The sequence below is a fragment of the Quercus suber genome, unplaced genomic scaffold (assembly GCF_002906115.3).
Source record: "Quercus suber isolate HL8 unplaced genomic scaffold, Cork oak 2.0 scaffold_259, whole genome shotgun sequence".
Classification (NCBI taxonomy): Eukaryota; Viridiplantae; Streptophyta; class Magnoliopsida; order Fagales; family Fagaceae; genus Quercus; species Quercus suber.
In genome coordinates this window covers 790480-810102 of record NW_027069715.1, presented here as the reverse complement: position 1 = coordinate 810102, position 19623 = coordinate 790480, and the positions used below count along the sequence as shown (strand labels likewise).

Genomic DNA, 19623 nt, shown 5'->3' with positions numbered 1-19623 from the left:
TTAAGAGGAAAGAGAGTAAAGTGAATGAGGAATTCAGATTTTTGCTTGGACCCGTATGAAATGGAGAGGTAAAAAGCTTCTTGGAAGTTATAGTTGCTTGAGAAAAGTAAAAGAAGCAATGAGGTGGAACTTGGTGATTGCATGGCCAAGTCTTGGTCTATGGAGTTTGTCATCATGCATGAAACTTTGGCATTATATGTGTTCAATTTTCATTGGTTGCATGGGGTGAAAACTCCACTACAACATCTCATGCATAATACATAGTTAATAACACCAACAACTATATATATATATATATATATATCTATCTATCTATCTATATACATATATCTCATAACTTAACCACTTAATATAATTTTGTACATACTTAGTATATATTTAAAAATACAAATAGCCATTCAATTATTTATAATTTTTACAATTCTTATTCAAATGTATTATAAAATAATATGCTTATTAAATACTCTTATATTAATTTAGAAAGTAAGTGACTTAAAATAATAATTAATTATTTAAACACATAGTTTAACTATTAATTTGGGTCGGGATGTTACATCTCCCTTTCAGAGATGAAGTAGGTATAGATTCCTTTCGCAATTGGAGTACGGACAAGGTGTGTGTGTACTTGGGGCTCACACAAATGTGCATCACATAAGGCAACTCTACAAAAGCCCACACAACTAATCATTGAAAATGGCCCACAAAATAGTAATGTCAATTCTGCTAGTTCAAAAATAATAGTAAGGTGATTCTTGTGGATGGCATACAAGAGGCTCATAGTGACAAGTTGTTAAATATATAAAAGTCATAGACAAGGAAGAGCAACTAGAACTTATTTATAGCCCACTAGGAGGCTCAAAGCTCACAAAGAGACAATGACTCACATGTGATGAGAAGATTGTTAGGCGTATACATGTGTGTGGGAGTTCTGCATTAAAGAAAAAAATAAAGGAATTAGGGAATTACTATGACATAAGTAGGTCTAAGTATTTAGCTTTAAGCTTTTCATTTAATTAGAATCCAATGTGTTATATTAATGAATCAATTAAAAATTTTCCTAGGTATTATTTCCCAACTAACGCGCTTATGACAGAGCAAGTTAACATCCATTAAGCTGACCCATCCAGGATGGGACATATATTGGACGAAGTCTAGGAAAATTAGGTAGCTGAAATACTGGGGCTGCACTAAGCAAGGAACAATGGCAATATGGTGGTCCACAGAGTGACATGATATGCATAGAATATGGAGGATGTGAGGGCGTTGGTTGTAGTGTTCGTTTGCGTTAAATGGTGGAAAAGATTCCTTAAAACAAAATGGAGGAAAAGTAATGTTGACTACTTCAAGTTGCAGCGCTGACGTCTAAAAGTCTCCTTCCTCAATTCAAGAACAGGCTGAACAGCATACATCTGCAAAGCGCAATTTGTCCTTGCATATCTGCCTGATAAAAATGAGTAGCAAAATTTCCCCTCTCATAGTTATTGCTTTGTTCCTGCTTGTTTTCTGCATTGGTTTGCAGTCCTCCAACGATATTGTCACGAATACCATCCAACCTGGCCATTCCCTGAATACCTCGGAAACCCTTGTATCCCCTAATGGAATCTTCGAACTTGGTTTTTTCACTCCAGGAAATTCAACAAACTATTACTTGGGAGTACGATTCAAGAAAGTTTCTGAGCAGAATGTTGTTTGGGTTGCAAACAGAGAGTACCCATTCCCAAATTCCTCTCCAGCTCTTGCTCTTAATTCAGATGGAAATCTTGTAATATCCGATGGCAGAATGACATACATGGTGGCCAACACTTCAGCTGGAAACGGTGCCTATGCCATGCTATTGGATACAGGTAATCTGATAGTCACAGACAAGGTCTTGGAGGTTTTTTGGCAAAGCTTTGACTATCCAACTGATACTATTTTTCCCGGAATGACGCTTGAATTAGATTTTGTGGCAACATCATGGAAGAGCACAGAAGACCCAGCTCCTGGCCTTTTCTCCCTACAGCTGAGTTCTTCGGATCTGCTAACTCTAATGGAGGGGTCTAAAGTATACTGGTCTAGTTCAATCTATACTTTTGGGGTTTTATCCCACAGTAATTGGTACGGGTACGGTATTACTTGGCCTATTAATTACACTTCTGGAATTTCAAAAATGGTGTTGGATGTGTACGGGCAGCTTAAACTGCAGTCGTGGTCAGAAGATGATCAAAGGTGGCATTCGTTACAGTCATCTAGGTGTGGGGATAATGCTTTATGTGGAGCTTTTAGCATATGCAATGAAACTGCCGAAGTACCATGTGGCTGTTTGACAGGTTTTAGACCTGTTTCTGCTGATTCTTGGAGCAAAGGGAACTCGTCCAGTGGCTGTGTGAGGGAAACTGATCTGCAGTGCACAAAGAATAATGATGTTCAGAATGATGGGTTTCTTCACATGTCTAAAGTTGACTGGCCTGATAATCCGCGGTATTTTGACTTTGGCAGTGATAACGAGTGCCAATCAGCTTGCTTGAACAACTGTTCTTGTACTGCTTATGCTTATTATTACAAACGGCGAGATCTCAAGCCTCAATGCTTTCTATGGGATGGTTCTCTATTGAATCTAAAACAACTCTCAGCCGATGACATATATGGGATGGATTTCAATCTGAAACTTGCTACTTCGGATTTGGTCAGCCAAGGTAAGAAAATTTGAAAACTTGATATTATTATTATTATTTTGAAAACTTGGTATTATTAAGAGTACGTAAATCGTTTTTTTCCCCCCTCTTTTTGGCGGTTGTGTTTTCTTCTTAGCACAATTATCTATTTTCTGTTTAAAATAACTTTGAGGAGCAGTAGGGGCTCTACGATTTTTTTTTAGAATAGTTACTGAAAAATTTAAATTATACAAAATATAATAAAGCAATAAATTAAATATTTGCTACAATTGCGAGTTAAGTCACTAAAGAGAGCAAAATTGTTGCGATTACAAAGCCAAAAAAAAAAAGTATAATTGGAATCACCATCAAGGAGAACTCACAACCACAATTTTTTTTATACCACTTTTTAAGAAAAAATGAAATTAGAAATTACTTTTATTGAATAAGTTAAACAAGCTACAAATTTGAATAATTAAGGATTTTTATCTTTTTGTTTTATAATAGACTTTTTGTTGAATAATTTGTTCACTTGTTGTTATTCGGTTTTGTCTTATTTTTCTTTGGTTTTTGTTTGTTATTATTTGGGCTAATATTTATTATTAAAATTTAAGCTTTTTTTAAAAATTTATAAAAGAATTAAGGATTATAGTTGGGAGGCAAAATTAATTTTGGAATAATGCTACATTTATAATATTTTTACAATAAATCTTAAACAAAAAGTTGTTATTGGTGGATAAAAATAATAATATTAGCACTGGGCTCAAATTAGAATCAGTAATTGCTTTATCAAATTGGATTTGTTGTAAAATTATGATAAAAATGTTGTGAATGTAGTATTACTTTATTTTTGTTGAGTTCAAATTTTTGTACTCTCAAGTTAGGGTGTTCGACATTTTTATTAGGGTGGTCATGATAGGTTAGTTTAGCATATAATATTTTTTTAGCAAGTGTATATATACATTGTTGAGTTAAGATAGATTGACCCTAGTTAACTAATTCAATTACCCAAGTTGATTAATTAGGTCAAATTACATACAAATTGTGGAGGCACCAACAAATCACCAAATAAACTAAATGCAGTGGAAATTAAATTGACACGGTAATTTGTTGACAAATGGGGAAAAGCTCTCATACAACAAAAATCCTAGCGGGTAAATTTAAGGCTACCACTTCCAAAAATTCACTAATTAATAATCAAGCGGTTACAAGTATGAGGAATCTTACCACTACCTTAGCCTATCCTAAAATACCCACCTACAGTGTAAGGTTCACTTCAATACCCAATTGAACTTGATATTGTAGTAATCTTCTTTCCTTTACTGCACAAATCTCAAATCTGTAACTAATTCATTTGCACAGATCTCAATAAGTAACTAATTTCAGTAACTTGAATAATAGTTGTTAGCTGCAAAGTTCTTCACTTCATCAACAATGAAGATCAAGAAACACTTGGTTACAATACCTTAAGGTGTACAAATGCAGTAACTTCACATAGAGTATATGAATTTTTAGTCTCTGTTTTCATACTTTATGACTTTTAAAATAAACCTTATATATGACTAGAGTTGTGAGAAAAGAAACCCTAATCAAACAAGTTATCATGGGTCGAATTTCAAATCTAGAAATTTTGAAATCGTAGATCTTGATAGATCGAGCTTATGTCGAGCTTCTCCATTAAACTACGATACTAGCATCTGTTGAGCTTCTATCAAGATTTAATGAAACAGTTTTTCTTCACTTGTTTCTTGGATCATTCTTCAAGTTTTTAACAATACCACTTGATATGTTTGAAAAACATACTCCTTGATATATTAAACCCAACTTAAATCTACTTAATTACAAATAAAATGTTTTTTTTGTCAAAAGATTAGCCAATTACATAGAAAATACGACCCTAACATACATTTTTTTGCAAGTCAGGGTGGAGCCACTAGTGGAGGAGATATCTATAGTAATGATGCATAGGTTATTTATTTCTTTGATTTTCTTTTACAGACACGAACTCAAGGAATCAAACAGCAACAGACGCAGCAAATAACAATTCAATCTCTGGAACGAATAATAAGAAATTTGGTGTGTTGCAAATTTTGGTACCGACTGTGTCTACTCCCTTAGCAATTCTTACATTGGGCCTTATGTTTTATTATGCGAGGAGACAGCTTAGAAAGAAGGGTGAGTAAAGAATTGCTTGAAACGCTATTTAAGCAATAAAAATTTACATCCTTAATTAACACCGTATAAATTTGTTGTTCACTATTCAGGGGAGGATTTGTTACAGTTAGATTTGGGCATCACCCAAACAACAGAAAGTTCTGAGCTTTCTGAAGTAAATAAGCCTGGAGATGGTAAGAAAAAGGAAGTCAAAATGCCATTGTTCAGTTTAAAAAGTGTTTCCGCTGCAACTGATAATTTCTCAGATGCAAATAAGCTAGGAGAGGGTGGTTTTGGGCCAGTTTATAAGGTATGATTCAATATCCTTAAACGCAATTAATGCTTAGGACAAGGAGTGAACATAAAAGACTAAACTTTGCCATGTTTAGTGTGAACAAGCACAACAGGCACATGCCAGTTTTGTTGCTGCTTATGATATTAAAGCCTACTAAGTATATCTTTTCAGATTCAAAGTGGGCTAACGTTCTCCCTGGTGGTAATGGAACTAATTAAGTTTAAGCGAAAGAGTTTCAGGGAATTTTACTGAAAGGGAATGAGGTAGCTGTGAAAAGGCTTTCAAGAAGATCTGGGCAAGGTTGGGAGGAGCTAAAAAATGAGGCAACTCTCATCGCCAAGCTCCAACACAAGAATCTTGTCAGACTTTTGGGCTGTTGCATTGAACGGGATGAAAAGATATTAATTTATGAATATATGTCCAATAAAAGCTTGGATTTCTTCCTTTTTGGTTTGTAGTTTCTCATATTTCAAAGTTTTTATAAAATTGGGTTTTCTGTTATTGTCCTTTGAATGTGTGCTACTAATTGTGCATTGCAATTTGCTCATTTTATGTAAATCAGATCCAGAAAAGCGCAAGATTTTAGATTGGGGAACACGGCTTCAAGTCATTGAAGGAGTTTCTCAAGGGCTTCTTTATCTTCATCAATATTCCCGATTCAGGATTATTCATAGAGACCTCAAGGCTAGCAACATTTTATTGGATAGTGACATGAATCCAAAAATATCAGATTTTGGAATGGCAAGAATATTTGAAGGAAACGAGTCTCAAGCAAATACCAATAGAATTGTTGGCACTTAGTAAGTAAAATAAATAGAAACTTCTTAATCATAATTACAAATATGAATGTATTCATGCGCACATACCTTCTTTTTTTTTTTAAATGAAGCTACTAAGTTTTTACTTGATAATGGTTTCTAGTGGCTATATGTCCCCTGAATATGCTCTGGAAGGCCTCTTCTCGATCAAATCGGATATTTTTAGCTTTGGTGTCTTATTGTTAGAGATTGTGAGTGGTCAAAAGAACACTGGTTTTTATCTAACCGACTCTCGCCATCTTCTTGGATATGTAAGTATCCTATTTACACTTTCACTTGTAAAAACTTCCAATCACTTTTCAATTATGATTTTTTTGTTGGGATTTGTTGAAAAAAAATATTTAATCACTATTGAAAGCTAACTAGTATAAATATTAGAGCTAGATTAGACCCCCAATTTTTTAAATCATGGCTTAATTGCTTTTAATCTACTCAATTAGCTGTAGAATAAGAGTAATCAAATACACAATTAACCAGGACTACTACCTAGTGAATGGGCATACATTTTTGACAACTAAGTATAAACACAAGGAGTAAAGATAACACCGCGATGTGTTATCGAAGAGGAAAACCGAAGTCTTCAGTGTAAAAACCTCTTTGCGACCCTCCAAACCGAATCAATACTCTATTAAATAAATTGGAGTACAAGAATTACAATATAGACCCTCTAAGCCTAGACTACCCTCTATACTTAGACCCTCTAAGTCTCAGCTACCAACGGACTTCACTGAGTCTTGTCTTCACTAGCTTTTCAGATCCCACAATTATCACTAATTGCATCCTTATGGCATGACCCAATGCTTCCCAAAAGCTCCAAAGCAAATCACAACATTCAAAATGGGTGTGGTTTGTGTTTGGGCTGAGAACCTCTCAAAAAATATGGAATTAGAGAGGGAAGAGAGTGAAAAAAAAATAAAAAAATAAGAGAAATGTGTAGAGAATTGTAGGTTTGCAATCTCTAACTCTCAAATAGATTTCTAGGGTTTTCTCTTTGAAACTTTTATAGTGTGAGTGAAGAAATGAGAAAAGCACTTAGAAAATAGCCTGTCAGCGTATCTCATGAGTCAGGTCACAAGTTGGCCAAGTCACGAGCCATTCACGAAATGCCTCTAACACTTGAGTCTTTTGAACTTTCAGCATGTGTTACTCACGTGGCATTTTGCAAGTTGCACCACTCACAAGTCAGTCGCAAGATGCTCTCTCTTCACAGTTCTAACCAATATATTCCACACTGAACCTATTACATTTAATCTCACAAACATATAGGAAAATTATTAAAAATATATATATAATCAAATTTGACAAGGAATTAATGCCAACAAAACAGAATTGAAAATTACAACTGTACAACTATCTGTTAATGAAATGAAAACTATCTACTTATTCTTAGGGGGGAGGGGGAAATGTGCCATACATATTAAGTCCCTTGTTTTTTAGAGGGTATTTATGTGTAATAGTTACATGTGAAAGGGGTTACTTACACATGTACGCGTTACATAAAATCAAATAGAAATTCCTTGTTCTAAATATCTTAGAACCTTGATAAAATTTCCTCTGATTTTAAATTGATTGTTGTATTTTTTTTTTTTTCGGATTTTAAGGCATGGGAATTATGGACAAGTGAGAGGGGATCGGACTTGGTGGATCCTCTACTTGATGATGTATCCTCTATGAATGTGGCACTCAGATACATTAACATAGCTCTTCTCTGTGTTCAAGAAAGTGCAGCAGATAGGCCTACCATGTCTGAAGTTGTCGCAATGCTAAGCAACGAAAGTGCAGCTCTACCTTATCCCAAGGAACCAGCTTTCTTGAATGTGAGAACTGTCGTGAGGGAAAATCCAATTAATAGAATCACCGAAATATGTTCTGTGAATGATGCATCGGTTTCAATTATGCAAGGCCGGTGACATTTCAAATTCCAGCCGTAAGGGTTATATTTCAAATTTAGTGCTTATGGTCCATACTTTTATTCAGACGTTATATTTTTCGTTTTCTGTTCATTTCAAAATCCACCTAATAAAGTCAGTTGTGCGCACTTATATAATAAAAGTTCACAAGCTGAAGACAAGAAGAAAAGGAACAGTAAAAGACCAAGACTAGAAATCAAAGAGAAGAAGAAAAACGACGACAGTAGCTTAAAGTATTAGTCTCTTATACTACATGTCGTATTCTTATGTATTATCTGCTTCTTCTTTTTTGAGAAGGTATGTATTATCTGCTTGATGCATAATACTCGCGAATATCACGTAACTAGTGGTTGTACAGATATCCTATGTTACATTGACAGTACAATATAAACCAATGATTTTCTTGAATCTAACTAATTCTGTTCTGTTATTTCCTTCCTCCCTTTTTCGTTCCTATATAAACATAGTTGTAATCCAATTTCATAATTAATGAGAAATACTCAATTGCTTTCACAAATTCTATGTGCTTCTTTAGCTCTTCTCGTAATTGATATTCAGAAGATTAAGATCCAGCGTACCTGATATGAAATTTGAAGTCCATCCTAAAAGCTCTCTCCATAAACTGTAACGAATACCATGGCATCTTTAGTCATCTTTGTTCGACCATGACTGCCGTTTAAGCTGTCCTGACACGTCCGACACCGTTGTGGAAATTTCAGAAGTTCCCGTTTGCAATTCAAACTTCGTTCTACTCAGAAACTTTCATGTACCTTTGAAGTTTCCATTAGGAAAATTTATCAGAAAACAGAATGTAGCTAACACAGTGAAGCTAGAGAGAGAGATAGAGAGAAAGAAGGAGAATCAAGAATTGAAGCTCTGAAAAATATCTGAATCAATTTATTAAAAATATGGTTACAGAAAGATTTATATAGCCTAAAGATCAAAGAAAATAATCTAACTACCTCTAACCAATTCCTGATTACACGGATCAGCTTCCCACCATCTGATCATTATAATATCCAATTTATCATCACCTTACACGTGTCAACACAAATAAACTAACTACATTACAATTGAAAACTACATGTAAATTGATTACACCACTATAGAAAGCTACAGGTCGTATGCTTTTGTAGCTGAGCTGTTTAATGGACTTCATCAACACATGTATATATTTTGCCCCAATACTCTGCCTCTCTGCCTAATCAGAAATCTCATCTTGAAATACTCTCATTTACCTTCAAACTTTGACATTCCCCCTCAAGATGAGAATCTAATCTGTTGCTTGCATCTACATCTGTTTTCTTTGCAACTGATCTATCACCATCTAAGACTGAACATTCCCCCTGAGGAAGAGAAGCTGAAACATGAATATTCATAACATTCAGTTTACTTAACAAATGTCTCAACTGTGAACTGTTAAGGGCCTTAGTGAGCAAATCTGCCAGCTGAGTGTGTGTGGGAGTGAAAAATAGCTTAACCACTTTGTCTTGCACCTTATCTCTAACAACATGACAATCAACCTCTATATGTTTGGTTCTCTCATGAAACACAGGGTTTTCTCCAATATAAATGGCTGCTTGATTATTACAAAACAAAAGAGCAGGTTGGGGATGCCAAATCTCCAAATCCTTCAACAATGACAGCAGCCAAGTCAGCTCACACACAGTGACAGCCATAGCTTTGTATTCTGCCTCAGCAGAAGATCTAGACACTATAGATTGTTTCTTAGACTTCCAAGATATTAAGGAATCACCTAAAAATATACAATAGCCTGTGGTTGATCTTCTGGTGTCTATACAAACTGCCCAATCAACATCTGTATAAGCCTTCAAATGAAAATCTGAAGATGCAGACAAGAAAATTCCTTGACCTGGACAGCCCTTTATGTACTGCAAAATCTTATAAGCTGCATCTAAGTGAGGCTTCCTTGGTTTGGACATGAATTGACTCAACTTATGAACCGAGTAGGCTATGTCTGGTCTGGTGATGGTTAGGTATATCAATCTCCCTACTAACCTTCTGTAGACTCCCGGATCAGGTAACGAAGTACCTTGTAGCTTGCTCAACTTTAAATTTTGCTCCATTGGTACCTTACTAGGCTTACAAGCGGACATACCAGCATCCTTTAGAATCTCCAAAGCATATTTTCTTTGGCATAAGCTGATCCCTTTGGCTGATTTGGCTATTTCAAGACCAAGAAAATACTTCAAGCCTCCAAGGTCTTTAAGCTTGAAGTGTTGATCTAAGGAGACTTTGAGTGCTTCAACCTCTTGAATATTGTTGCTGGCTATGAGAATGTCATCAACATAGACTACTAATGCTATGAAAGAACCACCAAACCTCCTTGTAAATAGTGAGTAATCAGCCTTGGATTGTTTAAAACCAAGCTGTTTGACAACAGAACAAAATTTAGCATTCCATTGTCTTGAGGCTTGTTTGAGTCCATATAAGGACTTATTTAACTTGCAAACAACATTCCCTCCTTTGCTGTGAAAGCCTTGAGGGAGTTGCATATACACCTCCTCATGTAAATCCCCATTCAAGAATGCATTGTTGACATCTAACTGTACCAAGTGCCACCTTTTCACAGCAGAGATAGCAAGAAGGGTTTTAACAGTAGTTAACTTGGCAACAGGGGAAAAAGTGTCAGTAAAATCTAATCCCTCTTGTTGAGTAAATCCCTTTGCAACTAGTCTTGCTTTGTACCTCTCCACAGATCCATCTGCCTTGTACTTAACCTTATAGACCCACTTGCATCCAATTGCCCTTTTGTTGAAAGGCAAAGGAGTAAGTGTCCAACTATTGTTAGAAACCAAAGCTGCAATCTCAGCATTCATGGCATCTTTCCACTTAGGATCCTTAAGAGCCTCATGATAGAATCTTGGTTCAGGGATTGAGGTAATAAGGGAGCAAAAATCTGCATAGGAAGGAGAGAGTTAGGAAGAATTAATGTAATTAGAGAGAGGATATTTAGTACCTGATGGAAGAATAGAACCTGACTTGTTGCTGTTGAGAGGAGTGGACTGTGTAAGTTCATTTGAAGTAATGGTGCTGCATTTGTAATCCTTCAAGTATGTAGGAGCCTTAGAAGGTCTAGAAGATCTTCTTAGGGAAGGAATAGATGCAGGTGGAACATTTATAGGATTTTGAGCAACTAAAGGGATAGTAATAGATTCTGCAGAAGTGGAATGACTAGAATCTGATATGGCAGATTCGGGTACAACAAATTCAGGGATGACAGTATTGATATGATCTACTGCTTGATTTGAAACTTGGGTAGGATTACAAGGGGAAGAAGAAGTGAGTGAAGATGGGAGGACAGGATCAAGAAAAATGGCATCAACTGGGGTTGCCACATTAGGACAGATATGAGGAAAAGAAATAGAGGATTGTGGTGAAGTGATAGAAGAGATGAAAGGAAAAACATGTTCATGAAAATAGGCATCCCTTGAAATGAAAAGTTGTTTGGTTATCAAATTCAATAATTTGTAACCCTTGACACCAAAAGGGTATCCAAGAAAGACACAAGGAATAGATCTAGGAGCAAATTTTGATCTATTGTGAGCCAAGGTAGATGCAAAACGTAGACATCCAAACACTTTTAAATGATTATAAGAAGGAGTTTTGCAATAAGGTTTCTCAAAGGGAGTTTTATGATTCAAAACAGTACTAGGCAACCTGTTAATAATGTGCACAACTGTCAAAACACAATCCCCCCAATAGCAAAGTGGTATATTTGACTGAAATTTTAATACTCTAACAATGTTCAAAATGTGTTGATGCTTTCTCTCCACAACTGAATTTTGTTGTGGAGTAGCAACACAAGAGTGTTGATGTACAATCCCATGTTGAGCATAAAAATCTTTGAGAAAAAATTCTTGAGCATTGTCAGTCCTAATTACTTTGATATTAGATTGAAATTGAGTAAAGATCATGTTATAAAAAGAGATTAACAAAGGCCTAGTTTCTGTTTTGAATTTCATTAGATAAACCCAAGTGGATCTTGTAGCATCATCCATAATTGTAAGAAAGTATCGAAAACCATCATGAGTTGCTTTAGCAAAAGGTCCCCATACATCACAATGTATTAAATCAAAAGCATGCTCAGACATATGATTGGAATTAGGAAAGGGTAATCTTTTAAATTTGGCAATTGGACAAACAACACATTCTTTATTGGAATGAAAAGAAGGCACATCTGATACACAATAAGGAAGTTTGTCATCAGACACATGTCCTAATCTAAGATGCCATAAGTATGACTTATTGACAGTAGAATCATTAGAAACAGAATGAACAAAAGATTTGAAAACTGACTCTAGGACAGTTCTTTAGCAAAAGGTCCCCATACATCACAATGTATTAAATCAAAAGCATGCTCAGACATATGATTGGAATTAGGAAAGGGTAATCTTTTAAATTTGGCAATTGGACAAACAACACATTCTTTATTGGAATGAAAAGAAGGCACATCTGATACACAATAAGGAAGTTTGTCATCAGACACATGTCCTAATCTAAGATGCCATAAGTATGACTTATTGACAGTAGAATCATTAGAAACAGAATGAACAAAAGATTTGAAAACTGACTCTAGGACAGTAGTTGCTTCTGAAGCAGTCTTGCAATTTTCTGAGGTTTGCAGCAGATAAAGATTGTTGTGAAGCTTACCCAATCCAATCACTCTCCAACAAGTAAGGTCCTGTATAAAACAGTAGTTTGAAAGAAAAACCAAACAGCATGATAATGATTTGGTTAATTTGCTCACTGATATCAGATTAAATGAAAAAACTGGGACACAAATCACATTTTCAAGAATCAATGTTGGGGTAAGTTGGACTGTGCCTATGTGTGTGACAAGTACCCTTTCACCATTAGGCAAATGTACAAAGGATGATAAGGAACTAGTTATGCTGGTGAAAAGGGATATAGAATGAATGATGTGATCAGTGGCTCCTGTGTCTAGAACCCAAGTTTCAGCATTATGAGCTATTTTATTTGAAGGATTTTCAGAAAAGATTGAATTCTTCAAATTAAGGCAAATGGAATCCTGGAAAGAGGCACAAGAAATACCTGAGAGAGCAGAATTGGCTGCATGAACAACATCTTGACTGGTAGAGGAAGAAACATGAGAGCTCAGCATTGATAGTAATTGCTGGCATTGCTCAGCTGTGAATGGAAAGGAGCTTGGTGCAGCCTCAGATTGACCATTTTCACCATCAAAAATCACTTGATTTGCCACAGATATTTTTCCTTTTTACTTGTATCCTGGTGGGAATCCTACTAGTTTGTAGCATTTTTCCATGAAATGGCCAAGTTTTCCACAATGACTGCAGATAGGTCTACCCTTGCTTTTGTTCTTTCCTCCTTGATTGAACCCCTGAGTCTTGACTGCCAAAGCTGTTGAATCAACTGATACACCACCTCCATTGAAACCTAAAGCCCTCTGCCTCTCTTCTTGTATCACCAAAGAGAAGGCTTTGTCAATTGAAGGACTTGGCTCCATCATCGAAATCTGAGTTCTGACTTGTGAGAAAGCTTCATTCAAGCCATTGAGGAACTGCATCAATGCATCTTGATGATTGAAGAGTGTGCTTTTATCATTCACTCCACAAATGCATTGGCCACATGAACAAGATGGTGAAGGCCTAAGATTGAGTAATTGATCCCATGATGCTTGAAGATTAGTGAAGTAGGTAGTCACAGTTGTATCTCCTTGCATAATTGTTGAGATCATCTTCTGAAGCTGTGAAATGCGTGGACCATTAGCTTGAGAAAAACGGTTTCTGAGTGAATTCCAAACCTCCATTGCAATGTTTCTGTAGATCACACTTGTAGTGATATGAGGTGAAACGGAATTCAAAATCCATGAGGAAATCATGGAGTTGTTCTTCGACCAAGCAATTTTCTCCAGAGGTGTGACAGCCATAGAAATTGTGATAGAGCCATCAATAAAACACAGCTTGCTCTTCGCATCTAGTGCCATAAGCATAGCCCTAGCCCAATTGGGGTAATTGCCCTCAGTCAAGAGCTGAGTAACAAGAATCGCACCTGGTGACTCTCCATGGTGCAAAAAGAAAGGGCTTCTCGGATCCTCAATTGGAGAAAGCTCACGATGAGCATTAGATTGAGAAGTAGTGGAAGAATGAGCTTGATCTTGATTCGCCATTAATGGAAGCAAAAGAGCTCTGATACCATATCAGAAAACAAAATGTAGCTAACACAATGAAGCTAGAGAGAAAGATAGAGAGAAAGAAGGAGAATCAAGAATTGAAGCTCTGAAAAATATCTGAATCAATTTATTAAAAATATAGTTACAGAAAGATTTATATAGCCTAAAGATCAAAGAAAATAATCTAACCACCTCTAACCAATTCCTGATTACACGGATCAGCTTCCCACCATCTGATCATTATAATATCCAATTTATCATCACCTTACACGTGTCAACACAAATAAACTAACTACATTACAATTGAAAACTACATGTAAATTGATTACACCACTATAGAAAGCTACAGGTCGTATGCTTTTGTAGCTGAGCTGTTTAATGGACTTCATCAACACATGTATATATTCTGCCCCAATACTCTGCCTCTCTGCCTAATCAGAAACCTCATCTTGAAATACTCTCATTTACCTTCAAACTTTGACACAATTGTTGGATTATCGGCCCAAATAGTCCGCAATGTGTGCGAGGGTTAAATATTAATTTCTATGAAAAAGAACCGTGCACAATGCTGTAAATTATAAATAAGATAATTATGAATAATGATGATGGCATGTTTGGCCACGGCCGGTTGTGTGAGGTTTGACTTGATCAAACATGCAATTGAGACTTTCTTAGAGATAATAAGTTGTAAATGGGGGCAATGAGGTGAATAAAAGAGCTAATTTAATGTTCAAACAAACATGGGAGAGTTAATGTTTTGTGTCCTAATTTGTAAAAATTGAAATGAACATTAGCAACTTTTATGGGTTTTTAAATAACTCACTTGAGCGCTAAAAACAAAAACAAATGACCACACATGAACCGTTTAGGGAAAAAAACCTACAACAACCCAAACACCATTCACTCTTATCACTCACATTCACTTAATTATACATTAAAGATATTCATTGGTTTTATTAATAAATAAATCTATTTTAATTTTGCTTCAACAACAGTTTATATTATCACTAATTTCTGGCCAACTTTACTCTACTCCCACTTAGAAATAGTCATGGGTAAGATATGGGCAGGGTATACTGATACTCGACCCAATTAATTTGTCCATAGATACCCAATTAGTATCCATATCCAATTGTTACCCCAGTTTGTTTACGCATGAATATTCACACCTTACCCAAACCCGATTTCTATAAAATCACCAAGTATGCTCAAAAACCACTAAAATGACCAAAAAATCCAAAAAATCTCTAAACTAAGCAAAACACCCATGAAACCTATAAAATGAGCAAAATACTCCCGAAATCATCAAATATGCTCAAACCCCACTTAAAATTACAAAAATACCCCATAAACCAAAAAAATGATTGAAATACCATTGAAACCTTAAAAATGACCAGAGTACCCACGAAACATAAAAAATGTTCAAAATACCCCCTGAAACCCAAAAATTACGAAATACCTCCCTAAACCTAAAAAATGACAAGAATACCCCTAAAACCTAAAATTTCACTAAAATACCCCAGAAACATAAAATTACCGAAATACTCCCTAAACCTAAAAAATGACCGAAATACCTTCAAAACCTAAAAACTAACTGAAATACCCCCAAAACTTAAAAAATACCAAAATACCCCCTAAAACTTAAAAAACACCGAAATAGCCCCAAACCTAAAAAGTTATCGAAATACCCCCAAAACCTATAAAATGATCAAAATACCCCCAAAACCTATCAAATGAAAAAAAATTCCCCTAAAACCTATATGGTGATAAAAATACACCAATTTTTCTTTAGACTATACTTAGAACTTTATTCGAGGGTCTTTTCGTCAAATTAAAGGTTTTAAGAATATTTCAGTCATTTTGTAGGTTTTGAGGGAATTTCGGTAACTTTTTAGTTTTCGGGGTTATTTTGGTCATTTTTTTAGATTACAGTGGCATTTTTATCATTTTTTAGGCTCTAGAGGTATTTTAGTAATTTTTATAATTTGGGCCTATTTTGGAAATTTTCTAGGTTTTGGAAGTATTTTGGTAATTTTAAGGTTTCAGGAGTACTTTTGTAATTTTTTAGGTTTCGGGGTATTTTTGTCATTTTTAGGTTTTGGGGGTATTTCAATTATTTTTTAAGATTTGGGGGTATTTCAGTCATTTTTTAGGTTTAGGTATACTTTTATCATCTTATAGGTTTTAGGGGCATTTTTGTCATTTTATAGGTTTTCGGGGTATTTTAGTCATTTAATAGGTTTTTGGGGTATTTTTGTCATTTTTTTATGTTTAGGGGGTATTTTGGTAATTTTTAAGCTTGGGGGGTATTTCGGTCATTTTCTAGGTTTTAGGGGTATTTTGATTATTTTTTAGGTTTAAGGGGTATTTCGGTAATTTTAAGTTTTTCGTTTGGGTCATTTTTTAGGTTTTAGGGGTATTTCAATCATTTTTTAGGCTTAGAGAGTATTTTAGTAATTTTTAGGTTCTGGGGGTATTTTGGTCATTTTTAGGTTTCAGTGGCCTTTCAGTCATTTTTTAGGTTTATGGAGTATTTTGTTTATTTTTAGATTTCGGGGGTATTTCGGTCATCTTTTAGGTTTAGTGGGTATTTTGGTAATTTTCAGGTTTTAGAGGTATTTTGGTCATTTTTTAGGTTACGGTGGTCTTTCAGTCATTTTTTAGATTTGGGGAATATTTTGGTAATTTTTAGGATTTTGAAGTATTTTGGTCATTTTTTAGATTTAGGGTGCATTTCGGTAATTTTAGAGGATTTAAGGAGTACTTTGTTCATTTTCAAGTGTTAGGGACATTTTGGTAATTTTGATTATTTGGTAATTTGGTGGGTTTAGGTTTACCCATAATAATTTGGTTGAGTTGGGTTTGAGTTAGATTTAATTAGTTAAATGAGTAATAATGGGTAAAAATTCAAACCCTACATGAAAATTTTGATAATATCCAAACTCTATCTAATTACCTTCTACTCATTAAGAATCAAGGTTTTCAGACCCGGACTGTTCATTGAACCGTAAAAGGGAGAGGTTCAAGGTTTTTGAGGTTGAACCGTGATGACGTCATAATTAATTTAATAATTAATTAAAGCCTAAATATAGATATTAAATTTTTAAAACTAGCAAAATTGACTAATATATCTATATATGTGAGGGAAATTTGTTGACTTTCGAGCATATATTTAATAATTAAATAAGAAAGTTAATAAAATAAAATAATAACCATGAAAACATTAAAATTTATGATTAATTTTTTAAGTTGAATCTTTTTGAAGGATTGTAATTATAATTTTTTTTATTTAATTCCTTGTAAGATATTGATAATTTAATTAAGTAGAATAAAATTGTGTTAAGTTGTTTTTATATAAATAAAAGCAAAATGCTAAGGGGTTGGACTACAAGGTTCTTGTCACCAGTTCGTGCGGTCCAACCCTGGTTTTAGGGGTTCACGGAAATGCCAATATGCTCGGTTCTCTATGCTTAAAAAACTAGATTTCAATCTGGTTCCCAGTTTTCACGATCTGACCTCCCGGTCTAGTCCGGGTTTGAAAACCTTGTTAAGAACTGGGTATTACTTAGAATATTTAGATCAGGTATGGTTGGATATCCATCACCCCATGAGTATGGCCATCCCTACTCCCACTCAATCCAAATTATTCATTAGTGATTAGCATGGTTGGATGGATAGATACTATTATGGGTGGTAGCAATGATGAATTGCAAACCTAGGGGGAAAAAAAGAGCAGGGGAAATTCTTCCACTACTCAATTTTGAATGACGCAGCAAGCACATATTACACTTTACACAAGTATGGAATTATCAAATTTAGGAAGGAGAATTAGATTATTAGATCATATTCATTAATGCTTATGTAATAGAAAGAATATCACATTTTAGTCAATCAAGCCCAAAATTCTCCCACATTAGTTTATGCATAGTTGTGTAAAAATACATAATTGCTTTAGTAGCTGTATAATTTACACTGACACTATTCGTTTTACATTTAGTTTTTTATTCTTTTTTTATATATCTCAATGATGAAGAAAGTGAAAAGGTTTTTCTCCAAAGTGGTTTACAAAAAAAAACTTTTCAAATTATTCCTATATCTTTTTATTTTATATGAATTTTTAAAATCTAACCGTTGAACTGCATGTTTTTATTATATTTTTCATATTTGCAAAATTTCAAGAATATAAAAATTCGATAGTTATGTTATCAATCAAAAGTTTAAATTTCAAATTTTTGTAGTCTAAAATTATGCATAGAAAATAAGTTTATTGATCAATTAGTAAATAATATCCGATTTAAACGAAATTTTACATGTGTGTTAATAATATAAAGAAAATACAATTCAACGGTTGGATCTTCAAAATTTACATCGAATAAAAAGATATAGGACGAGTTTAAAAGATTTCTCTCCAAACTAGTTTAAAGAAAAACCTTGTCCTGAAGAAAGAGTGTATAATGGTTGTTGGGTGTAAAAAAAAAAAATCAAAATAATTTGATATTTTAATGAGATGTAGTATAAAATAAATAATCTTTTTTTTAGAGAAAGTTTCAACCTATGGCGTTCGCTCTTGAGGATAATTTTTTATTATCAGACCAAGACACCAATCAGTTTTTGATATAGGCGGGGATTGAATTTCAGATCTCTTATTCAACTATCAAAGATTAAGAGATTTTATCAGCTAATATATGGTATTTTAAAAAATGAGTATGTAAATATATATATATATATACACACACACATATACACTAAAATAAACAGAAATTTTTGCACTTATTGATACAAACGCTCTAAGAAGCTACCTATCTGGTGTCCTGGGCCATTCAAAACAACCAAAGTTGTAGGCCCATTCAACGCACGTCTTGGGAAGAGCTAGACCATTGGGCTAAAGATCCACGTATCCTGGGCCTTTGACCCTCTCTTTTCAACCAAAGAAAGATCCAGGTCTCGATATATATATATATATATATAAAATATAAAAAAATAATAAAAAACAGTGGAACTTCTCGCTAAAAGTCTAAAATTAGTAAGTAGTGTTATAGTCTAATTTAAACTTCAATCCTGAAATATTAAAAACAACATGGAAATATATATATATATTTTTTATATAAATATGATAGAATTTTAACTTATAACATCCACTTTTTAATTATTGTAATCTATTATTGGGTCAAGACATCAATTGAATTTTTGGTATAAACAAGGTTCAAATCTCAAATCTCTTATTCTAGAATAAAAATTTTTACGAGTTGAACTAACTAAAATCCATCAATATAAAAGTCTTGAAGCGATCTTTAGCACTTCATAAAACATTGTACATTTCAAAATTTTGCATGGATCAATCATCAGCATTATATCCTAAGATAGTGAACCAAAACAAAAAAAAAAAACAAAAAAAAACAAAAAAATCCACAAAACCAAATATGATATGATAATTGGTAGGGTAAATATTTTCTTTGGAGGGAGGCAAACGATTAACTTCTGATTACCTATCCTCAAATAAAGTATGGGTTTCTCTATTCTACATCATAAAAGGACATTTATGGTCTGTTTGGATACAACTTATTTTGCTGAAAATTGAAAACATTGTAGCAAAATAATTTTTAAATGTGTGAATAATGCTGTGAGATCCATTTTTAAT

At 34.2% G+C, this 19623-nt stretch overlaps 1 protein-coding gene across 1 annotated transcript; it reads left to right on the top strand.

The window, feature by feature from the left end:
- The first annotated feature begins 1089 nt into the window (after nt 1-1089).
- LOC112040619 (G-type lectin S-receptor-like serine/threonine-protein kinase At1g11300) lies at nt 1090-8196 on the top strand. The gene is made up of 7 exons (XM_024073502.2): nt 1090-2675; nt 4632-4808; nt 4898-5097; nt 5322-5532; nt 5645-5882; nt 6004-6151; nt 7502-8196. The coding sequence occupies exons 1-7, from the start codon at nt 1451-1453 to the stop codon at nt 7808-7810; spliced, it is 2508 nt and encodes an 835-aa protein (XP_023929270.1). The 5' UTR covers nt 1090-1450; the 3' UTR covers nt 7811-8196.
- Nucleotides 8197-19623: the final 11427 nt, after the last annotated feature.